At 33.0% G+C, this 24,402-nt stretch overlaps 1 protein-coding gene across 1 annotated transcript in view; it reads left to right on the top strand.

The window, feature by feature from the left end:
* The first annotated feature begins 100 nt into the window (after nucleotides 1–100).
* Brca2 (BRCA2 DNA repair associated) overlaps nucleotides 101–24,402 on the top strand; it is a 70,527-nt gene continuing 46,225 nt past the window's right edge. Inside the window, exons 1-10 of the mRNA XM_040281619.2 lie at nucleotides 101–210; nucleotides 2,505–2,720; nucleotides 9,849–9,957; nucleotides 10,524–10,573; nucleotides 10,669–10,709; nucleotides 10,915–11,026; nucleotides 13,069–13,118; nucleotides 14,635–14,746; nucleotides 15,533–16,618; nucleotides 18,377–23,287. Of these exons, the coding sequence (XP_040137553.2) occupies nucleotides 144–210; nucleotides 2,505–2,720; nucleotides 9,849–9,957; nucleotides 10,524–10,573; nucleotides 10,669–10,709; nucleotides 10,915–11,026; nucleotides 13,069–13,118; nucleotides 14,635–14,746; nucleotides 15,533–16,618; nucleotides 18,377–23,287 (6,754 nt within the window). The 5' untranslated portion in view covers nucleotides 101–143. The remainder of the gene's footprint in view (nucleotides 211–2,504; nucleotides 2,721–9,848; nucleotides 9,958–10,523; nucleotides 10,574–10,668; nucleotides 10,710–10,914; nucleotides 11,027–13,068; nucleotides 13,119–14,634; nucleotides 14,747–15,532; nucleotides 16,619–18,376; nucleotides 23,288–24,402) is intronic.

Here is a 24,402-nt window from a genome sequence, read left to right as displayed (position 1 = left end):
GGTGGAGGTAACTTTAGACAAGCTTACTGGCGTTTCTGATTTTATTTCAGTCACTTAGGAAGGAATGCATCCCTTCTAAGTGTATTTGGTCTTTTGTTTTGCAGACTTATTTACCAAGCATTGGAGAAATATTTTAGAGAAAAATGCCTATTGGATCCAAAGAGAGGCCAACTTTTTTTGAAATTTTTAAGACGCGATGCAGCGGAGCAGGTATTGTTAGGTTTTGTAAAATTTCATAAACTACACTCCAGAGTTTTTCAGAAAAATAAAGATGAATGCTTGCTAAAAAGAATCTAGTTATTCTCTGTTTTACTTTAGACTTAAGTTTTGGAGTCATACCTATTAATGACCTAGTTGTTCACTGGTTAGCCCTTAGTTGAAAATGGGGAGACTGGTCTCTTGGCAGCAATAGGAAGAATTCTTTTAAAATACTACTAACAATTCAGAAGTGCAGATAATGCCACTTGAAGGCAGAGATTGTAAATTTTTTTGTTTTAGTACTCCTCAGGCAATTTGGAATGATCAAGGACCCTCAAAGACCTTATAATATTAGAAGTTAGTAAGAGTTAGAGAATTTATTAATTCACTTAAAAGCAAAAATATGCCCATTGTAGATTATCATAAAATTTTTTATAAAAATGTATTTTATAAAACAAGATTTAAAAAGAAGAGTGGGTTGTTTTACATTTTGCAGTTCATTTTGATGTTTGGCTTAATAGAAGATAGCTGGATTCTTGTATCTATGTCTGCATTTAATCTGTTACAGTCTATAGTTTTGGTAGAAGTGTATGAATAAAATTCAACCCCAAAACAGCTAGGTAGTTGGGAAAAGGGGAATTTTAATAGTCTTTAATTACTTGTATGTATTTCTTTATTTGTCTTGTTTTTTGAATAGATCTTCCAGAGAGTTAAAAGATACTTCTGTAAAATCATTGCCATTGTTACTTGGAAGATCTTGGTAGTTTAGATTAGATTTTGACATACTACATTAAGCAATGAAAAAAATCACACTCATTAATATCACCATTGATCTTAACAGAAAGTCTTTTTAAGAATGGGAAGAAATCAACCACTGAGCCATTAGAAATTCTGATTTTCATTTGAAATCTTATATTTTATAACTGGCAGTAAACTCTTATTTTCCTTGAAGTGAAACCTCACTTCGTTTGTGAGAAAATGTCTACCAACTTATTCAAGTTGGAATCACTTTTTTGCTAGTCGTTCTTTCAAGTAAAAATGACTTTTCATGGAAAGAGTTATCATCAGCTTATGATTCACCACAAGTGGTTTTGTTTTGTTTTGGTACTGGGGATTGAACTCCAGGGCACTCAAGCACTCAGCCGTATCCCCAGCCCTATTTTGTATTTTATCTAGAGACAGGGTCTCACTGAGTTGCTTAGTACCTCGATGTTGCTAAGGCTGGCTTTGAACTCAAAATCCTTCTGCCTCAGCCTGCTGAGCCACGGGATTTCAGGCCACAAATGCTTTTTTAAACAACCAGTGGACTTCAGTTATGCAAAAGTGCTCAATACATGTTCCTCTGTTTTCAAAGAATATTAAAAAGATGGGCTAAAGGCTTATACTTTAATAAATTTTACTTTTTCATTAGAATAGTCTTTAGTTAAAATGCCTTTTTAAAAAAAATCCTTGGGTGGGGCTTGGATTGTGGCTCAGAGGTAGAGCGCTTGTCTAGCATGTGCAAGGCCCTGGGTTCCATCCTCAGCACCACATAAAAATAAGTAAAATAAAGGCATTGTGTCCAGCTACAACTAAAAAAATGTTTTTAAAAAAATCCTTATGGTACTAAAATAATGACTACTAGTACAGTTTGGTGCCTTATAGGACATTAAGTTAAAATGGCTTTTTCTTTTTTTCTTTAATATTCCTTATGGTAGTAAGAAATACAATGACTGCTAGTATAAGTTTGGTGCCACTGACTCAAATCAGATGTCAACATCATGAAAAAGGCAAATGACGCCTAATATTGTTATGAAGCTAGTTTTAACCAATTGAACCTCTTGCATCATGAGAACTGCTACTGCATAGGATGGATAGATGATAATAGAAGTGTTATTTCCCTGTAAGAGAGAATCTTTTTTCCCATTTTAATTGAGAGTCTTTGTTTTTCTTTTATGCATAGATGTGCCATATATGCTTATGTAGTCATACTTGAATTTTGTCTATGGAATACATTCTTACTATGAATGAATTTTAATTCTGAATTGTGAATAGTAAGGTAGAAAATAAATAAAAATTAAATGGATAAAATAAAAAGTTAACATAGTTAAGTGCTAGCTCTTTATAATTTTTGTGCACTCATTACTCTATGCAGATATACAAGAGAATGACTGATGATCTTAGTAATCTTGTTTAGTTACTATGAAATGCAAAATATAATCTGCAGTTGGAATTTCAAATGTCCTTTTTAAATTATAACTTTACTGATTCATAAGTTTTTCTGAGTCATTGATTAAAACTAAGACAGGATTTTATTTTCCTTAAAGATTTAGGACCAATAAGCCTTAATTGGTTTGAAGAACTTTCTTCAGAAGCTTCACTCTATAATTCTGAACCTGCAGAAGAATCAGAATATAAAACCCACAGTTATGAACCAAACTTATTTAAAACACCACAGAGGAAACTCTCTTATCACCAGTTGGCTTCAACTCCAATAATATTCAAAGATCAAGGTCAAATTCAATCGCCTTTACAAGAATTAGGTAAGTATAGATCAGACTTGGGTAAGTAATATGTAGACTAGTTTAAAAAAAAAATAGGAACTACGAATTCAGGCAAAACTACATTTTAAAAAATCTTAGGTCTGTCATTAACCGTATTATGTTGTATACATTAACCTGTCTGGCCACACTTTCCTTACCTGAAAAATGGAGATAATGAATATAATACCTAATAGGTTTGGATTAAGTGAAATAATTAAGGTACTTAATGTTTCTTTTCCTCCCTCTTTTAATTAATACATCTTGCCAACTGAACTTTGCTGAATTATGCCTTTCACGTACAAAAAAAAAAAACCAAAAAACCCTAAGACTAGGTTTGATGTTAATAAAACTAAACTATTTCTGCATACTATAACAGGACAAAGAAAATTATCTTTTATCAATTTGGTGTAAGTATATTTTAATTTGGTAGCAGACTCCCCAGCCTAGATGCCACATGTTTCCAAGCAATTATGTAATATGATGATTCATCCACTCGTTCAAATATTTGTTACCTACGTGACATGAGTAAGTCACTTTCCCTTTCTTTGGAATATTACTTTATAATAGAATAAATAGTGCACAGATAAATTGTAGTATAAGCTTGACTGGTATATACTGAAAGAGAAATATTTAAAAAGTACAAAGAAAATTGAGAAGAAAGAAAAAAATAGAATTGGGGAAAGTTAGACTCTTTGGTTCTTTATACATAATGTTCCTTCTGCCTGCAACTTCCTACTTTTTCTCTAGATAATTTACATGTTCATTTTTCAGATCTTGGCTTATTTATCTCTGCTTTTGAGAAATAGTCCCTGTCTGCCCTCACTGAACCTCTAGTGAAAGAGACATACATCAATGATATGTGTGATATGTGCCTTGAAAGAGAAATTCATGGCCCTAGAAATATATATACAGAGGAATTATAGGTAACAGGCAAAAATTTTCTTATGTCTTTGGCTACAAAGTGATATACATATAGTACATATTTGTAGAATGAATATTAATTTTGCTTTAGAAAGTTGAATAATCTGGCAGCAGTCTTTGAAGATAATGTTTTTTCAAAATGTGATGACTTGACCATCAGAATCTTCTTGAATGCTAACTGAAAGAGTACATTCCAGGCTCTACTCTGAATTTTTTTTTTTTTTTTTGGATACTGGGGATTGGACCCAGGGGCACTTTACCACTGAGTTGTATCCCCAGCCCTTTTTATCTCATATTTTGAGACAAAGTCTTTTTAAGTTGCTGAGGCTGACCTTGAACTTGCAATCCTCCTGCTTTAGCCTCCTGAGTCAATAGGATTACAGACTTGCGCCCACCGTGCTCAGTCTACTCTGAGCCTTTTGAATTAGAATCTCTGGGAATGAATCTCTATCTTTTAAGCTACCTGGGGTGCTCTTATGGAAAGGGAAGATTGGTGGTAGGAAGATCAGTTAGGAAACATATAATGGTTCAGGTGATGGATATTAGTGCTGAATTAGGATAGTAGTCCCCTCATAGTCATGGTTTCACTTTCCTCAGTTTCAGTTGCCCAATTTCAACTGCACTCTGAAAATATTAAATGAAAAATTACAGAAATAAACAATTCATAAGTTTTAAATTGTGCACCATTCTAAGCAATACGATGAAATCTTGCACCTCCCTCTCTAGGACATTAATCATCCCTTTGTTCAGTGTATCTGCACTATGTGTGTTGCCCTCTTAGTCACTTGGTACTGTCTCAGTAACTGATCAACTGATGTGCCCTGATAATGTGTATTTTCAAATAATCTTACATAGTAGCCTATGCTACATCATAGTGCCTATGACATTTCATCATCACATAGGCATTATGTCATCTCATAGCATCACAAGGATGAGTATAGTACAATAAGATTTTGCGGGAGAGGGACCACATTCATATAACTTTCCTCACAGTATATTATAATAATTGTTTTATTATTATGTTCTTAATCTTTTATTGTACCTAACTTATAAATTAAATTAAACTTTATCTTAGATGTATACATGTAGGAAAACACAAAGTTTATATAGAGCTTAATATTATCCAAGGTTTTAAATATCCACTAGCAGTCTTGCAATGTAACCCCCCAAAATAAGGCAAAGCTACTTTAGTAAAAGTAGATACAGAACATAGAAACTATAGGGCTCTATAGCAGCCTAGATAAGAGAAGTCAAAAAGGAACAAATCATAGGGTAGAGCATGATGTAAGAAACCAAGAATGTAGTGATGATGTTTGTAGAAATGAAAGTTTGAGGAAAAGTAGACTTAGAAAGGAAAAGTTTAAAAGGATGAAATTGAATTTTGAAGTAGAGTTGGAGACAGTAGCGGCATAATAAGGTGGAGACAAACTGCAGGCTTTTGGGAATGGAAGGCTGAAAGTAGGGAAAGACAGAGTCGTGAAAATCAGCTATTTGTTTGGAAAGTAATATAGTCATAGTGAGAAAATTAGTAATTATGATGAGGGCCAGGATAGAGCTCTAGGGAATATTTATTAGATGAAATATAGAAGAGGACAATGAAAAGGGAATTATCCATTCCACAAGGACAGTGGTTACTTGTGCCTGGCAGTTTGCCAGGTACAAACATGATTGAGATGTCCTTTGACTCCTAGACTGTCAATCTATATAAATACAGTATGTGATATGATATAATACAAGCATGTGTGGAGTACTAAATGAGCAGCCATCTGTCTAGTGTGCTCAGGAAAAACTCCATAAAACAGTTTTTGCTGAATCTACAAATCAGTGGTTAATTTTCTAATTGTAACCTGCTAGAATTGGTCTGCCTATAATCTGAGGAGGATTGGAATGAATTAATAAGACCACTGTGAACCAACTGCTGAGGAGTTAACTTTGGGGAGGGGTGGTAACTAGAAATTAAAATCGGGACACTCTAGCATTGAGCTATATCCCAGCCTTTTTTCTTTTTCTTGTTTTTTTTTGTTTTGTTTTGTTTTGTTTTGTTTTGAGATGCGGACCCACTGTTTCTGAGGCTGACTTGAGTTTGCAGTCCTGCCTCAGAGTCCTAACTTTTTGAGATTACAGGTGTATATCACTGAACACAGCTAGGAGTTAACTTTTTCTTTTTTTTTTTAAGTCGTCGATGCACCTTTATTTTGTTTATTTGTATGTGGTGCTGAGAATTGACCCCAGTACCTTGCACATGCTAGGCAAGCGCTTGACCTACCGCTGAGCCACAACCCCAGCCCAGGAGTTAACTTTTTACAGGTTATAATACATAAATAATTCTGCTGACTATAGTCTTTCAAAACCTTTTGCTTTTAAATTTACTTTAAATTTATATTTGAAATCTAAGAGCAGTAGATTTAAGCTATGTTTTTTAACTTTGTTCAGTTAAACCAATCATGAAATACCACCATACATTTTCTGGAAGAGCTAAAATCCAACACCAGGTGCTGGTGCCGATGTGAGTAACAAGAATGTTTACTTGCTGCTGATAGGAATGCAAAATGGTATAAATAGTTTGGAAGACCCTTTGCAGTTTTTTATAAAAATAAATATACTATTACCAGCAACGCACTCTTTGGTATGAACTCAAATGAATTGAGTTCAAATTACATCCATTCAAAAGCCTGCTTATTTAAAAAACTAATTATCCCTAAAGTTCCCTGAGGAAGTGTGCTATTTCTACATCTCAGTAGCCCTTTCTTTTGCATAAAAATATAAGACATATGCATTTATCCTGTCACTCTTCAGCATGAGTTTCTCAAATTATTTAGGAAATGTTTATTTGGGTATGAACTTGTTTTCACCTGGTCCTTTTTTTTTTTTTAAAAACTTAGAGCTGTGTGGTCTTTTCATTTCTAAACCAATATTGATACATTATTATTAATCAAAGCCTTTAGTTTATATTAGGTTTTACCCTTTGTGTTGTATAGTGCTATGGATTTTGACATATATATATATGTATGTGTGTGTCAAAAAAATATATATATATATAATATATAAATAAACATGTATATGGATTTTGCCATGTGTGTATAATATCATCCATCCACCATTACAGTATCATACAGAATAGTTCCACTGCCCTAAAAACCCCTATGCTCCACTTATCCATCCCTTCCTTCTTCCAAATCCCTGGCAACCACTGATATTTTTATTGTCTCTGTAATTTTTGCTCCTGGATGTTGTGTATAGTCACCTTTCTCTATCCACTGGTTCTGCCTGCGCAGATCAACCAACTGTGAATTGAAAATATTGATTTTAAAATTGAACACATGTTGAGGCTGGAGTTGTGGCTCAGCGGTAGAACGCTCACCTAGCACATTCAAAGACCGGGGCTCGATCCTCAGTACCACATAAAAATACAGGTATTGTGTCCAACTGCAACTAAAAAATAAATACTTTTTTTAAAAACATGAGCACATGAAAATTATTTTTCTTGTCCTTATTCTCTAAACAATGCAGTATAACAACTGACTACATAGTGTTTCATGGTGTTAGGAATTATGAGACATCTGTTGCTGGGTGCAGTGTCTCATGCTTGTAATCCCAGTTACTTGGGAGGCAGAGGCAAGAGGGTTGAAAATTTGAAGTCAGATTCAGCAATTTAGCCAGACTCAACCCCTAGTACTACCAAAGAGGAAAAAAAAAAAGTCATCTATAGATGATTTAAAGTATACAGGAGGATATGCCTAGATTATATGCAAATTTTATGCTATCTTATACAAGGGACTGGAGCATCCTTAGATATTATTATCTATTGAAGATACTAGAACTAATCCCCTGCAGATACTGAGAGACTACTGTAGTTGGAATTGTAGAATATACCCTTTTTATATGGGCTTCTATATCTGCAATATTCATTTAAGGTTTTCTATTTCTTTTTTCTTTTTAATTTATTTTGAGACCGGGTCTCACTAAGTTGCTGAAGGCCTCGCACTAAGTTGCTACGGATGGCTTTGAACTTGTGATCCTCTGGAATGCCTGAGTCTTGCAAGTTGCTGGAATTACAGGCATGCTCCATTTTTTTTTTTTAATTTTTTTTTTAGTTGTAGATGGACACATACCTTTATTTTATTTATATATGGTGCTGAGGATTGAACTCAGTGCCTTACACATGATAGGCCAGCTCTCTACCCCCTCCATTTCTTTTTAATATTGAATAATATTCCAGTGTTTGAATGTACAATTTGTTTATTCATTCACCTATTGAAGGATATCTTGGTTCCAAACTTTTGCAATTATGAAAAAAATTGCTACAAACATTCATGAGCAGATTTTCGTGCGGATAAAAGTGTTCAACTCATTTGGGTTCATACCAAAAAGTGTGGTTGCTGGTAACAGTATGTTTATTTTTGTAAGAAACTGCAAACTGTCATCCAAAGTATTTATACTATTTTTCATTCTCCTCAGTACTTCATCTTGTCAATGTTTTGAATTTTAGCCATGCTAGGAGGTATATAGTCGGATTTTGTGTTTGGCTTAATTTTTAAAATCAATTTCAAAACTTGATTTGGCTACTTTCTAATATCTTTAATTAAAAGTGCTCATTAAAGGAGGAGGTTGTATATTTTATCAAAGTGGAATTTTTAAGTTACATGTACTTTTGGTTTACTAGTGATTATATCTATTCCATGTTACTTGAAAAATGAGAATAAGACATTTTACTGCTACAAATAGTTATAAATTTGTTATTCATTTTATTTTAATAATATATAGCTTATTTTCCCAGAGGTTCTTTTTTTTGGTAGTTGTAGGTAGACAGCATGCTTTTATCAGTTTCATTTTTATGTGGTGCTAAGGATTAAACCCAGTGCCTCACACATACTAGGTGAGTGCTGTGCCACTGAGCCACAGCTACAGCCCCTTTCCAAAGATAGATAATATAAGATCAATATAAGATCTTACAAAGTTAGATAATATAAGATCAGTTAAAAGAAGTATTTTTGAAAGCATTTTTTTCCCCTGAGAATTATAGTAAATGCCTTGGGTGCCAAATTTGTAGTCATTAATAACCAGTACAGTAGAACCACAGGTGTACTTCATGCTCTGGATAGTCAAAAATAACGTAGTCTAATACATTATAAGAAAATAATACATTATTGAAAAGTGTGAATTGATTTGATATTGATAGAACTACCTACAGCTTTAAAAACCCTGTGGGAATATTACTTGTCTTAGAAAGTAGATATGTTCATCAAGAATAAAATATTATATTTTGCTACCTACAGCTCACTTTCTCTATAAAGCTTGTAGTTCATTTATTTAGCCAATATTTGTTTGGTGCCCATGACATATAAAGCATTACATTATTGTAGTTGCTAGCAATGTGTGATAATGTCTACTACAAGGAGCTCATGGGCATAATGAAGGAAATAATAATAGTGTATACTAACTTGTGTATACCCTTTGGTGAACATATAAGAGAGCAGGCACTTAATCTTACCTTAGAGACCACAGAAGTTTTTTAGGAGATAGTTTTTAAATTGAAGCCTTAAAGAATATTCCAGGTTAAAAGTAAAAGAGAAACATTTAAGAATTGCAAATGGTTAGATACAACTAAAAAGTTAGAGTGTGAAAAGAATGGCATTATAAAAAATAAGTAAATTAGGCTGGAGTATGGCTGAGTGGTGGAGTACCTGGATTCAATCCCCAGCACAAAAAATACAAAACAAAGTCAAATCATGAAAGGCCTTGTTACAATGGAGTTTTGTTACAGGATTTCAGATATCTTCAGCAAAAGTATGATGTGGTCAGATTTGATACCTTGGTAGGTTTTCAATTAAGGTCCTTTCCCTTAACTTTGTCCTCCATGATACAATGGTAGTGTGGAAACTAAATAGTAGAACATATCACTTTCCACTTTGTGTTCCACTTGTGTACATTTAAAAAAATTCCTCTCAGTTATGAACTCTGTAAGGTTAAAGCTGTGTCCTGAAATGGATCACCCAAAGGATCTTATGCATATTATGTGTTTAATATAATTGAATGGTTATTGAATGGGGAAGACATCCCTTGAGACATACCTTCTTGGGGGGAATCAGCTCCCTATACATTGTACTTCTCAGTATGGATGAGACTTTTTGGTTTTGGTATTTCCAGGATATGAAAATTCAAAATCCAGAGTGTATACAACCTCACCAAATTATTGTACTGTTTTAGGAAAGAATATTACTAATAGCGAACGTAAAAGTCGTCACACAATGAAAGCTAAAGTGGGCCAAGAAAATGATGTTACCAGTCCTCCTCTAAATTCTTGTCTTAGTGAAAGGTATGATGAAGTTGTTATATTTAAATATTTGCAGGAAGCATTTTCCTACATGTATTAGATTCATGGAAACAAATCTAATTTTCATCCTATATTTTGGCTGAGAAATTTCTGTAAATTGTCTCTTAGTTTGTTTCCTTTAATTAAATAATTTTTACATTAGAAACATTTGTTTTCCTTGTAATAGATTGGCTAGTTTTGTGTATATTTTGGTGACTTTTTAACAACATTATTAATGATAAAAAACTGTAAGTCCTTGAAACACCAATTTAAATTATTTGTATGCTTTGAATCTTTGGCAGGGAGTATGATTTACTTTATATAATTTTTAAGTTCAAAATACACAATTCCTAGGAGCTTGTAAATGGGCATTTATAATCTAACTTAATGGTTATTTAATTCTTCGTAAGAGAATTTACTTCCTAAAAAGTGGTATAAAATATTTAAAAATACTATAATTCTAGCAATTGATATGACTGAGAGTCTTTTTTTAAAAAAATATTATTAGCTAGTGTTTTGTCTCTTTGCCAATGTTTTAAATTACCTGAGGGAATTTGTTTTATTTTTAGTCCCCTTGCTCTACAATGTACACGTGTAACACCACAGAGAGAGAAGCCAGGTATGATTAAAAACAAGACTTTTTATGTTTAAATAACAGAAATGTTAATAAAAATAAAATATGATAAATTTCTCTTTTTTTCTTTTTTACTTCAGTGGTATGTGGAAGTTTATTTCATACGCCAAAGCTTGTGAAGGTAATTAGTCTGTTTGGTTTACTTACAGTGTATTGTTTGAGAATTTGACAGTGACATCAGACCTCTGCCCTGAAATTTACAGATCTTTACCTTGCTTATTGCCTCACATAGGCATTCAGTAAATGATAATTTTTTAAAAATGGATGAAAAAATTTCTTAATCATCTGCATGTTTCTGTGAAATAAACTATTGTATTTCTTTCTAGGGTCAGACACCAAAACATATTTCTGAAAGTCTAGGAGCTGAGGTGGATCCTGATATGTCTTGGTCAAGTTCTTTAGCTACACCACCAACCCTTAGTTCTACTGTGCTCATAGGTAATACTAGCAAATGTATTATATAAAAGAAAAGGTAGATGAGACTGAAAAATTGTCATCTCTAATGCTTCTGTTAAGAAGAAAGCATAAAAAGAAAATATTAGATGATACTTTCTTTGATAATTATTCGATAAAATTATTTAGTTGTAAAGTGGAATAAATTACAAGTGCTATTCTGTGAGAGTTGAGCATTATTTTTTATCCCTGTATTATAGTGTTTCATAAAACTCATTTACCTATACATATTAGCATTTTAGAGCTATTATTTTATGTAATTGTGAATTTTTAACAAATAATTTGGATACTCTGGATATTAAAACAGCACTAAATAAGCTTTGCTCCCTCTAACTTAAAACTGTTCTTCAGATCTATATTGATAGTTGTACTAAACTGAATTCTTAAATTTTCCAATTGTAATCATACTGCTATGTGATTACCTAAAATGTTTTTATCCATCCATTGGACTCTAGTAAGCTCTGTATGTGTTCACCATAGTTTCTTGGCAAGTAGTTGGTATTCAACAAATCTTGAAGGAAATGAGTATATTTTGAATATGACATTAGTACTTTTCAGAAATTTAACAGTGTTGACTAAATGGGTCAGTGAATGAATTAATAATGTCTTTAATTTACCAGGATCTGGAAGTATTTCCTATTACAAAGCAGGTTAATATCTCTAAATGCCAAGATTTGGCAAGTAGCAACTTAATAAGAGAGGATATGAACATTCTTTTAATTTTATAAGATTAAGTAAAAAAAAAATAAGATTAAGTAAATATAAGTTTAAAGAAATGTGCATAAATGTGATTAAATACAGTGTTCACAAGTATTTGGAAGTTCATCTAAATAGTCACATCTCACTTTATAGGCAAGGCATGAAAGTAATAATGGAGAAAAACAAATATTTATCAACGAATTTTTTTAAAGAAGTCATTGGGCTGAATCATTGTCCCTCATATTGCAGAGCATGACCCATTAGTTGTTGTGAAATTAATTTTCTGAGTCACATACTTTTTCCCCTTTTTTTAAAGTGCAACAAAAATAATAGAAAACTCAGAGTGTGCCAGGTATGGTAGCACATGCCTATAGTCCCTCAGGAGAATTGGGAGGCTGAGGAAGGAGGATTGCAAATTCAAAGCTAGCCTAGGCAATTAAGCATGATCCTGTCTCAAAATATAAAAACAAAAAGGTTTGGGATGTAGCTCAGTGATAGAGTGCCCTTGGGTTCAGTTCCTAGTACCAAAAAGAAAAGAAAAGAAAAATAAGAGTACATCACATATAGTTAAAGTTGCCAGTTTAGCAAGTGAAAAATACAGTGTCTCCAATTAAGTTTTAGGTAAACAGTTAATAATTTTTGTTATGTTACTTCAAGGGACATACTACTAATAAAAAATTATTCATTGTTTATTCTAAAGTCCAAATTTAATGAGATATCTTATATTTTATCTGGCTCCCTTAAAAATAGTAAAGCTTGTTTTATAAAACTTACATGTTTGTATGTGTATGCACAGTATTGATTTGTATGTATGTATACATACACGCTAAATGTTTATAAATATGTATGCATATATATATGTGTGTACTATGGATTGTATTCAAGTCATGAGTTTGTTACAAAACCAGAATTTTTTTTTTTTTTTTGGTTCTAGCGAAACAAATGTTCCATATAGATTCTTTGTTAGCTGGAAGTGATTTGACTTTCTTTCTTTGTGTACATGAAATAATTAAGGTAAAAAGCATTTGAAAACTGAGTATTTAACATGCAGTATGCCTTTAGGCTGCATTATTGTTTAAATAATGCTAAAGTTTGTAAGCTTTAGTTTTTATGTCATGATCTTGCAGCTTCATCTGATTTTCTAAGTCACTGTGGTATAGTTGTAAGTTAATTTCTAATTATTATTCTTGGGTCAATTTGTTTTATATGTGTCATTTAGTCAAATAGTATAAGGTCTTTTTTTGATTTCTAACAAAACATAAATTTTTGCATGAAGTTTAGGGTATAATATAAATATAGTATAGGTAAATTGAATTTTTATTTTACAGTCAAAGATGAGGAAGCACCTGAAACTGTATTTCCTAATGATACTACTACTGTAAGCAAATGTCTTTTATTTATTATTTTTTATTTGTTCTAAGTAGTGATACATGACAGTAGAATGCGTTTTGATACATTGTACACAAATGGAGCACAACTTCTCATTCCTCTGGCTGAACATGATGCAGTCATACTAGTAGTGTAATCATACATGTGTATAGAGTAATAAAGTCAGTTTCATTCCGCCATACCCATACCCCCTCCCCTCTCCTCACTCCCCTTTGTACAATCCAGAGTTCCTTCATTCTCCACCCCCACCCCACCACCCCCAACCCATTATGGATTATATGCTTATCAAAGAAAACATTCAGCCTTTGTTTTGGGGGGTTTGGCTTATTTCAGTTAACATGATATTCTCTAGTTCCATCTGTTTACCTATAAATGACATAATTTCATTCTTTAAGGCTGAGTAATATTCCATTGTGTAAATGTACCACATTTTCTTTATCCATTCACCTGTTGAATGGCATCTAGTTTGGTTCCATAGCTAAGCTATTGTGCTATAAATATTGATGTGGCTGCATCACTACAGTATGCTGATTTTAAGTCCTTTGGGTATAAACGGAGGAGTGGGATAATTGGGTCAAATGGTGGTTCCATTCCAAGTTTTCTGATGAATCTCCACACTGCTTTCCATAGTGGTTGCACCAATTAGCAGTCCCATCAGCAGTATATGAGTGTGCCTTTTCCCCCACATCCTTGCCAACACTTACTGTTGCTTGTATTTTTGATAATTGCCATTCTGACTGGAGTGAGATGAAATCTGGGGGTAGTTTTGATTTATATTTCTCTAATCACTATATTTCTTCTTCTGTGAAGTGTTTGTTCAGTTCCTTAGCCCATTTATTGATTGGGTTATTTGTGTTCTTCATGTTAAGTTTCTTGAGTTCTTTATTTATTCTGGAGACTAGGGCTCTATCTGAGTTGCATGTGGTAAGGAATTTCTCCCATTCTGTAGGCTCTCTCTTCACCTTATTGATTATTTCCTTCACTAAGAAGAAGCTTTTTAGTTTGAGTCCATCCCATTTATTGATTTTTTTATTTTACTTTCTGTGCTTTAGGAGTCTGGTTAAGGAAGTCAGTTCCTAAGCCGAGAGTGGAGATTTGGTCCTACTTTTTCTTCAATTAGGTGCAGAGACTCTGTTCTAATGCTTAAGTCTTTAATCTACTTTTGAGTTGAGTTTTATGCAGGATGAGAGAGGTTTAATTTCATTTGCTACATATGTATTTCCAGTTTTCCCAAAACCATTTGTTGAATAGGCTATCTTTTCTCCATGAATGTAAGAAATGTCAAATTAATTATCCTGTTGAAATTGCTAATAATTTTAGAATGCCTTGAATAATTTTTGCCCTGCATTTTTCATTCCTAATTTATAATTTGCCTAAGCCTTTGAGAAAGTCTCTAAACCTGATTCTGTATGTAATTTCTTTGATTTCCTGAAAAATTTTATGTAGCATTGAAAGTGTTTTAAACTAGTGAATTTTAAAACTTTTTAACTTTTTTTTTTTTGCAGATTTTGAAAAGCTATTTTTTTAACCATGATGAAAGTGTGATGAAAAATTATAGATTTAGTCCTTCTGTGTCTGACAATGAAAACAAAAATGAAAGAGAAACTAGCCATCATGGTAAATCTTTCTGTTTAGTTGAATTTATTTTTAATGGACATCATTTCTCCTCTTTTCCTAAGGAAAAAATCTTGCTTTTCCTTTCTTGACTACTGAAGTCAAGATAATGAAGGCAGAAACTACCTGAATTTAGATAACAGTACTTAAGCAAAGATGGTACTATTTAGTATGTTGTAACACAGAAACAAAGCCCCCTGTTACTCAAAATTTTCAGAGAAAAGAAATAGGATTTATAATTATCAAATATGGAGTAATTTTTTTCTAATTAGAAAATAAATATAGTTGTAGATATATCACAAGTTACATAAATATATACAAAGTTACATGGAATATTGCTTTTTACTTAGAATGTGTAAGTTTGTACAAATGGATATCTATGTCTAGTATTATGTATATAAGTGGATGTGTATGTGTAATAAAATCAGATCTTACTTTCAGTTGTTATAATACACCAAAATTGACTTGTAACATCTGGCTCGAAATTTCTTAGAATATTAAATTGACTAGATAATAAAATTTTAAAGGTGAGCTTTAATTTCCTAGAACTGGTAAAGAAAGATTATTAGGGATTGACATGAATTAAGGACTTATTCTTCTACCAGAAGAATAAGGGAAGGCTGATTTGCCAAAAAACTAGTAACAGCCATTACTGAGAATAATAATCATTTACTGAATTGTGTATTACTTAATATATATTATTCCTGAGACAGTTTCTGAGAATTAATATAAATTGTATGGTTATTTTATAAAATGTCATTAATGTGCTTCTGTTTTAAATTTTAACAGGATTGGGGAAAATGTTAGGGAATTCATTTGGTAAAGAAAATAGCTACAAAAAACACGTTGGAAAGTCAATGCCAACTGCGCTAGAAGATGAAGTACATGAAATAGTTGCAGATATTTCTGAAGAAGATAGCTTTTCATTACATTCTTCTAAATACAAAACAGGAATTCTACAAAGAATAAGAATGGGCAAGACCAGGAAAAAAATTTTCAGTGAAACGAGAACTGATGAATTCAATGAAGAAGCTGAAAAACAAATGAAAGAAAATAAACACTTATTTGCATCTGTAATAGAACCAAGTGGTAGTGGTCCTTTAGATTCAAATATAACAAATCAGAAGCCCATTGGTAATGAAAGTGACAAAATCTCTAACGAAGTTGTACCATCTTCAGGCTGTGAACAGTCTAAGCTAACCTTCTCAGGTCTAAATGGAACCCAGATGGAGAGAATACATCTATTGCATATTTCTTATGACCAAAATAATACAGAAAAAGACTTAAAAGACACCAGGAAAGAATGTAGCAGTTGTATTATTTCAGAAAATCCTTTGCCACATACTTCTAGTTTGCCAAATTCAAAAAAGATATTAAATGAGAAGACACTGGTAGATAGGAGAGTTGAGGGGCAACATCTCAAATCTCATGAAGACTCCTTTCTTGCAGCAACCCATGCACCATCTGAAATTTCTCCAGTAGTTTCTCCATTTCAGGGTATCAAAAAGTCTATATTCCAGACAAGAGAACCATTCTCAGATAATATGACAAATCAAAATTTTAAAGAAGACACTGAAGCCTATGAAAGTGGATTGAAAATACATGCTAGTTGCTCACAGAAGGACGATTCTTTTTGTCCGAGTTCAGTTGATAATGGAAGCTGGCCGGCCACTATCTCACATACTTCTAAACATACGGGTTTAATATCTACTTTGAAAAAGAAAACAAAAAAATTTATTTATACTATAAATGATGAAACATTTCATCAAGGAAAAGAAATACAGAAAGACCAGAAATTAGAGCTAACTTATTCTGCAGCCCAATTGGAAGCAAGTGCTTTTGAAGCACCACTTACATTTACAAATCCTGATTCAGGTACCTGTATTATTATTATTTTCCAAATAGTGCATCTGGTTTTTTGGTTTTGAGTTTTGTTTTGGTGTTGATGGACCTTTATTTTATTTACTTATTTATGTACAGGGCTGAGAATTGAACCCAGTTCCTCACACATGCTAGGCAAGCACTCTACCACTGAACCACAACCCCATTCCCTAGCACATATGGTTTTATGGATGGTGTTCTCTTGAGAACATGAACTATGTAAATCGCATTGATTTTTTTTTTTTAACTGTCTGCTTTCCTTCTGTAGTTCTTTTAGATCTCTATCTTATATGCAACCCCAGGCAGTATCTATTTACATTATTGTTAGAGGCTTTTGATTACCTATATTTAGGATCATTTCATTCAAATCTGTTTGATGAGTTTGCACAGTATATATATACATACATGTATGTGTGTGTGTGTGTGTGTGTGTGTGTGTATAAAACCACCATCACTCCCCCCCCCTTTTTTTTTTTTGTAATAGTGTCTCACTTTGTTGCTCAGGCTGATCTCAAACTCATGGGCTCAAATAGTCCTGCCTCAGCCTCACAAGTAGCTGGGACTATAGGCATACACTGTTATAACCCACTCTATCACTCTTGAGATAGCTTTGGATACATAAACATTAAGAGCCTGTCTACTTAATTACTGCTTTAATTTTTAAAGTGTTTATTATATGCAAGTAATAATGTGGTACCACTTTACTCTGTTTTCTATAAAACATACCAAAACTAGAGAAAATCCTAATTGCTACCTAAATTTAATGTAGTCCTAAAATAATTATTTTTGTTGTTATTAGTCTTAAATATTTGGAGATTGCTTTAAATTATTGCTGTATTTCTGGGTCTCCAAAGTGTACACAGTGAAACTCTTGCTTTAGCAACAAATAGTTCACTTAACAGTAACTAAACTGTATATTAAAGAAGCAATTTTAAAGAAGGAAACAGGGCATCCACCTGTAGTCCCAGCTACTTGAAAGGTTGAGGCAATAGGAATGTTTGAGGCCAGCCTGAACAACATAGTGAGACCCTGTCTTTCCCTTTAAGAAAATGTTAATGGGGGTGATACTGAAGTACAAAAGAACCATTTGATGTTTAGGTTAAATTTCCATAGAAAAACGTTTGATGCTGTATGTGTCAGAGTTAAAGCCAATGAAGTTGTTGGTATATAGTAGTGGTCACTGATTAAATGAGGTTAAGAACTTTGACTTACTAATAGGAAATTCAAAGACTAGAGAAAACAAGTTGAACAGAACAATTCAACTCATTTATCTTTATAGTTGAGATTAGGATATCTTTCAGGGCCTTCTTATATAGACCCTGTTTTTTTAAAATGTTTTGGTTTTTTTGTTATAAAACAATTAAGGGTATGGCTTCTTTTCTAATTCCTCTGCCCTTTATATATCCTACTACACCAATATTAACAATGACTTTTTCCCCATTTTTCAATAAAAATTAATATTATTTTGAAATTTTTTTTATTTATGGTAGCTATTTCCTTGAACTAGATATTCATCTTGATTGAGTTGATACATATTATTAAAAATAATACCTAAACCCTATTTATCTTTAGCTGGAAAATGTAATGACTTCAAAATAGTACTTAGAATTTTGCTTTAAATCTGACATTCATGTTTTGCTTTTATGTAATTCTTGATTTAAATACCACCTTTTTAACTTAGTGAAAAATATTTATTGAATGTGATTATTAGTACTTTAATTTTATTTTGTCACTTTGTGGTCTTACATTTAGGTTTATTGCATTCTTCTGTCAAAAGAAACTATTTACAGAATGATGCTGAAGAACCAACTTTGTCTTTAATCAACTCTTCTGGGACAATTCTGAGGAAATGTTCCAATAATCAAGATAGTCATGTTAATACAATAGTATCTCAGGATCTTCAAGAAGGAGAAGTTCATAAAGAAAAACCGAAGTCATTTATAGCCCCAGAAACTGATTTTCTGTCATGTCTGCAGGAAAGACAGTGTGAAGATAATGCAGAAAGCCAAAAAGTTTCAGAGAAAAAAGAAAAGGTCTTGGTTGCAGCATGTCACCCTGTAGTACAGCATTTAGAAGTGGAATCTGGCGGCATTCACTTTCCATCACAGAAAGTCCTTTTAGATGATGATAATACCAATACACTTTTGTTAACTCCTAGCTCCAGGGATCCAGGCATGATTTCTAGAGGAAAAGAATCATACAAAATGTCAGAGAAACTAAAATGTAAGAATTGTGAAGGTAGTATTGAATCATCCAAAAACAGTCCCATGGAAAAATGCCAAGAAATGTGTTTTCTAAATGAAAATTCCAAAAAACCTGAACTGTTATCTAAAAAATATGTAACCGAAGTATCACCTTCAATGAACATGCAATTCAACCAAAATATAAACATAACAGTAATCCAAAAGGGCCAAGAAAAAACTCCTTTAATTTCAGAAATAACTGTCAATCCAAACTCTAAAGAACTTTTCCCAGACATTGAGAATAATTGTGTCTTTCAAATAACAAGTGAAAGGAACAATCGTGTTTTAGGAAATACAAAGGAACTTCATGAAGCAGACCTGAGTTGTGTAAGAAAAACCTTTCCTAAGAATTCCACCATGGTAGTAGATACAGACATGGCTGAAAAACAAGTAGCTCACGTGTCTGTTTCAGACAGTATTGACTCATCAGGTATAGTCCATGATCTTACCGAGGAGAACAGAAATAGGGTAAAGCAACAGCTAAAAATAATTTCAGGTCAAGATTTAAAGGCAAACACCTCCTTGTCTTTGAAATCAAATAGAAGTAAAGGCTTTATGGACAAATGGGCAGGACCCTTAGATCCAGTTTCGTATCATAATGTTGGAGGTAGCTTCAGAACAGCTTCTAATAAAGAAATAAAACTCTCTGACCATGACATTAAGAAAAGCAAAATGCTCTTCAAAGACATTGAAGAACAGTATCCTGCTAGTTTAGGGTGTATTGAAATTGTAAACACCTTATCATTTGATAATCAGAAGAAACTAAACAAACCTTGTGTATCTGATTCACAGTCAGTTAATACTGTGTCTGCATATGTGAAGAGCAGTACATTTCTTTCTGATTTTGAAAATAATCACACGACCCCTCAGGTGTTGCCTTTAAGGGGAGATTTTAATTCAAACCATACTTTAACACCTAGCCAAAAGGCAGAAATTAAAGAACTTTCTACTATATTAGAAGAATCAGGAAGTCAGTTTGAATTTACACAATTCAGAAAAACAAGCCAAATAATACAGAATAATACATTTGAAGTGCCTAGAAACCAGACTGGCCTAAAGACCTCTTCTGAGGAATGGAAAGATGATGTTCATCAGACAATTGACACCTCATCTGTTGCTCAGGTAGAAAGCAGCAAAAAATTTGAAGGTGCAGTTGGAGTTAAACAAAAGTTTGCTCATTTGTTAAAAAATAACTGTAACAAAAGTGCTTCTAATTACTTAACAGATGAAAACAAAGATTTTAGAGGCTTTTATTCTGCTCGTGGCACAAAACTGAGTATTTCTAGTGAAGCACTGCAGAAAGCTGTGAAACTGTTTAGTGACATTGAGAATATCAGTGAGGAGACTAAAGCAGAAGTAGATCCTGGAAGTTTCTCTTCAAGTAAATGTCCTGATTCTATAGTTTCCATATTTAAGATGGAAAGTCATAGCGATGATAACAATTTAAACAAGAAAAATAATGAATGCCAACTTACATTACAAAATAAGTTTGAAATGGCTACTCACATTTTGGATGAAGAAAATACTGAAAATTACATGAAAAACACAGAAAATGAAGATAACAAATGTACCAATGACAATAGAAATACTTGTAAGTTAGAAGAATCTGATCAGGGTGACTCAAGTAAAAATGATACAGTTTCTGGTCATAAAGATGAAAATGACTTGCCATGTACTGATCAGCACAATATAGATCTCAAGCTACCCAGCCAGTTTGTTAAGGAGGGAAGCACACAATTTAAAGAAAGTTTATCAGATTTAACTTGTTTAGAAGTTGTGAAAGCTGAAGAAACATGTCATGTTAATTTTTTCAATAAAGAACAGTTGACTGCAGATAAAATGGAGCAAAATATAAAAGATTGTGGTATTTTTGATATATCCTTTCAGACTGCAAGTGGGAAAAATATCAATGTCTCCAAAGAGTCATTAAATAAAGTTGTAAACTTCTTTGATCAAAAAACAGAAGAACTGAGTAACTTTTCAGATTCCTTGAATTCTAAATTACTTTCTGGCATAAATAAGAAGAAAATGGACATTTCAAGACATGGAACAATAGACATGGTTAAAAACAAAATATTGAAAGAAGGTATTCCAGTTGATATTGACAGTCAATTACTGACTCTCCAGCAACAACCTGAATATGAAATAGAAAAAAACAAAGAATCTAACCTGTTGAGTTTTCATACTGCTAGTGGAAAAAAAGTACAAATTGCAAAGGAGTCTTTGGACAAAGTAAAAAATATCTTTGATGAAAAAAAGCAAGATGTCAGTAAAATCACCAGTTTTACTCAACAAGGCACAAAGACCCTAAAGGACAGAAAGGACTGTAAAGGGTTTGAATTAGCATGTGAGATGATAACTGTTCCAAAGTGTGAAGAAATGCAGGATTCTCTGATTAATAATGAGAAAAAGATTGTTTATAATGAGCCTGGGGTGTTACCCCGGCTAAGTGATGATTTATATGGACAAACTAAACATCTCGATACATTAAATATATCTCTGAAAGTTAAAATGCATGAACATATAGAAAAAGAGACTACAAACAGTCCTACAGCTTGTCGAACCAATCAGTTTTCTTATTCAGCCACTGGAGATTCAGCTTTAGCATTTTACACAGGACATGGTAAAAAAATTTCTGTGAACCAGGCTTCACTATTAGAAGCAAAACAATGGCTTAGGAAAGAAGAATTAGATGGTCAAGGAGAAAGAAATACTGCCAAGGCTGAATCTATAAAGGAATATGGGGGAAATCCTTTGTATGAAAATAGTTCAGACAGTATCATGACTGAAAAAGACAAAATTCATTTCTCTGAAAAGCAAGATTCAGCTTACTTAAGTAATAATAGCATGTCTAACAGCTATTCTGCTTTTTGTCATTCGAGTGATGTATGTGATGATTCAGGATATCTCTCAAAAAATAAAAGTAATTCTGATATTGAATTAGTCATGAAAGACAAAAAAAACACTAGTTTTAGAAAAGCGGACATATATCCACAAATTGTGAATGAAGATACTTCTGTACAGAAATTTGTGACTAACTTTTCACCTTGCAAAAGTAAAGATAGAACTACTAATATGGCCATACCTGATTTCAAAAGTTTTGAGATAGGCCCACCTGCATTCAGTACAGCCAGTGGTAAGATAGTCTGTATTTCACGTGACGCAGTAAGAAAAGTGAAAAAGATATTTACAGAAGACCACAGTAATGTAATTAAGGAAAACACTGAGAATAAGTCAGATATTTGTCAAGGAAAAATTGTGAAAGCTTATAGTGAAGCACTGGATAATTTAGAGGATGTTATTTTTCCTAACTCTATAGGTGATGAAGAATGTATGCCTTCACATAAGGTTTTTACTGATATTCAAAGTGAACAAATTGTACAACATAACCAAAAACTGTCTGGATTGGGGAAAGTTTCTGAAATATCACCTTGTGTCAATTTGGAAACTTCAGATATGTGTGAATTTAACAGAGGGGAGCTTCCCAAGTCATTCTCTTCTACAAATGCTTGTGGGATTTTTAGCACAGCTAGTGGAAAATCTGTACAAGTATCAGATACTTCGTTACAAAAGGCAAGACAGATATTTTCTGAGATAGAAGATAATGCCAACCAACTCTTTTCCAAAGTATCACTTAAAAGCAACGAAGAACATTCAAACCCGTTCACAAGAGAAAAAAGTACTATGGCACATGCCCCCCCAAACGTACTATCACCCGGGAAAAGCTTTCTGTGTAACATAAATTCGTCTTTTTCTGGGTTTAGTACAGCAAGTGGAAAAAAGGTTGCAGTTTCAGAAAGTGCCTTACACAAAGTTAAGGGAATGTTAGAGGAATTTGATCTAATGGGAACTGAACAGACCCTTCAGTATTCACCTACATCTAGGCAAGATATATCAAGAATGCTTCCTCCTCCTCGTATTGAAAAAAGAATTGTGGAACACTCTGTAAGCTCCAAAATGGAAAAGGCCTACAATAATGAATTTAATGATAATGTTGAAAATGCTTCTTCAGGAAATAATCACTGTGTTAAAGTGTCTCCATATGTCTCTCAGTTGAAGCAAGGCAGACAACACCTAGTATTAGGAACCAAATTATCACTAGTTGAGAACACTCATCTTTTAGGAAAAGAACAAACTTTATCCAAAAACATAATAGAAATTGGTCAAACTGAGACCTTTTCTAGTGTTTCTGTGAAAACAAATGTAGAAGTTTGTTCTACTTACTCCAAAGATCCAGAAAACTGTTTTGAAACAGAAGCAGTTGAGATTGCCAAAGCTTTTATGGAGGATGGTGAGCTGACAGATTCTGAACCACCAACTCATGCCAAACATTCTTTCTTTATGTGCCAAAAAAATGAGGAAATGATTTTGTTAAATTCAAGGACTGGAAAAAGAAGAGGAAATGCCCTTGTGTCAGTTGGTAAGTATTTTTGCCTTTTGTTTTGCCAAGTTCTGCCTTAAAAGGGTTCAGTTCTTAGTAGTCCTTCTGTGCTAGTGATTGGAGTATTAGACAAGTTAAGTATGCTTTCTCAGGCTTGTATGTCTAGTTTGGTGGAATGTGATTTGATTTGATATTTCTTAGTCTGTGTACCACAAAGTCATGTTTTGAGGGCCTCTCGATATGTTTTTAGAGATTTTTAATAGTTATATTTGAGAAATTACTCTTGAAAGTTTGAGTTTTTCTAGAAAAGTTGAAATTCTTGTCTTCATATCATAACAAAGCCTGTATAATACTGTTTTCATATTTTTAGCAGAGGTTCATACTCTGGCTCTTTAGTTAAAGGTTGGTTTCTAATTATACTGTATAATATGTACTATTCAGTTATACTCTTAGTTTCTCTGAGCCTTAGTTTCCATATTTATAAAATGCAAATAAGATCTCAGAGTAGTTTTAAAGAGAAAAGTATGTACCTAAAAGCTTTTATCACTGAATCTGACACATGGTAGAGAGAGAGAGCATGTAATAGGTGTTGGCTCACTTCCTTTTTTTTTGTCTAGGAAAATCTATAAACATTTACTATTAGCAAATAGAATGGTCTTAATGCTATAGTACTATGTTCTAACTTCTCTTTTAAAATGTATATCCAACAGCTTAGTTCAACTATTAGTTAATTGGAGAGGTAAGATTTTGTTGCTGTTGTTTGGAGGGTGTCTGGCTAGAAATAATCTTAAATTATTGAAACTATTGATTAGTTAAAGGAAATGCCATTCCTCACTCTATAACTCTTGAGTGGCTGATCCTAAATAACTAGCTCCTTTTAAACTATGTAGACTCATAAAATATTTGCATTATCAAAAATCTTAGCCAGATGTGGTGTTTTACCTCTAATCAGAGCTACTCGGGAGGCTGGAGGATCTTAAGTTAAGGCCAGCCTGAGCAACTTAACAAGAGCCTGTCAACAAAAAAAGAAAGTCTTGTCTAGCTCCTTCAGATAGAAAAGAAAGACACTGAAGCCAGTCAGTTCGTTTTAAATCATCCTACAGTTTTTACTTAAATCAGGTGTTACCCAGGTCATATTTTATACAGAGTTTGCT

Source organism: Ictidomys tridecemlineatus, chromosome 6, assembly GCF_052094955.1.
Source record: "Ictidomys tridecemlineatus isolate mIctTri1 chromosome 6, mIctTri1.hap1, whole genome shotgun sequence".
Classification (NCBI taxonomy): domain Eukaryota; kingdom Metazoa; phylum Chordata; class Mammalia; order Rodentia; family Sciuridae; genus Ictidomys; species Ictidomys tridecemlineatus.
The sequence above is the reverse complement of the archived record's forward strand: the minus strand, read 5'-3'. Positions and strand labels throughout refer to the sequence as shown.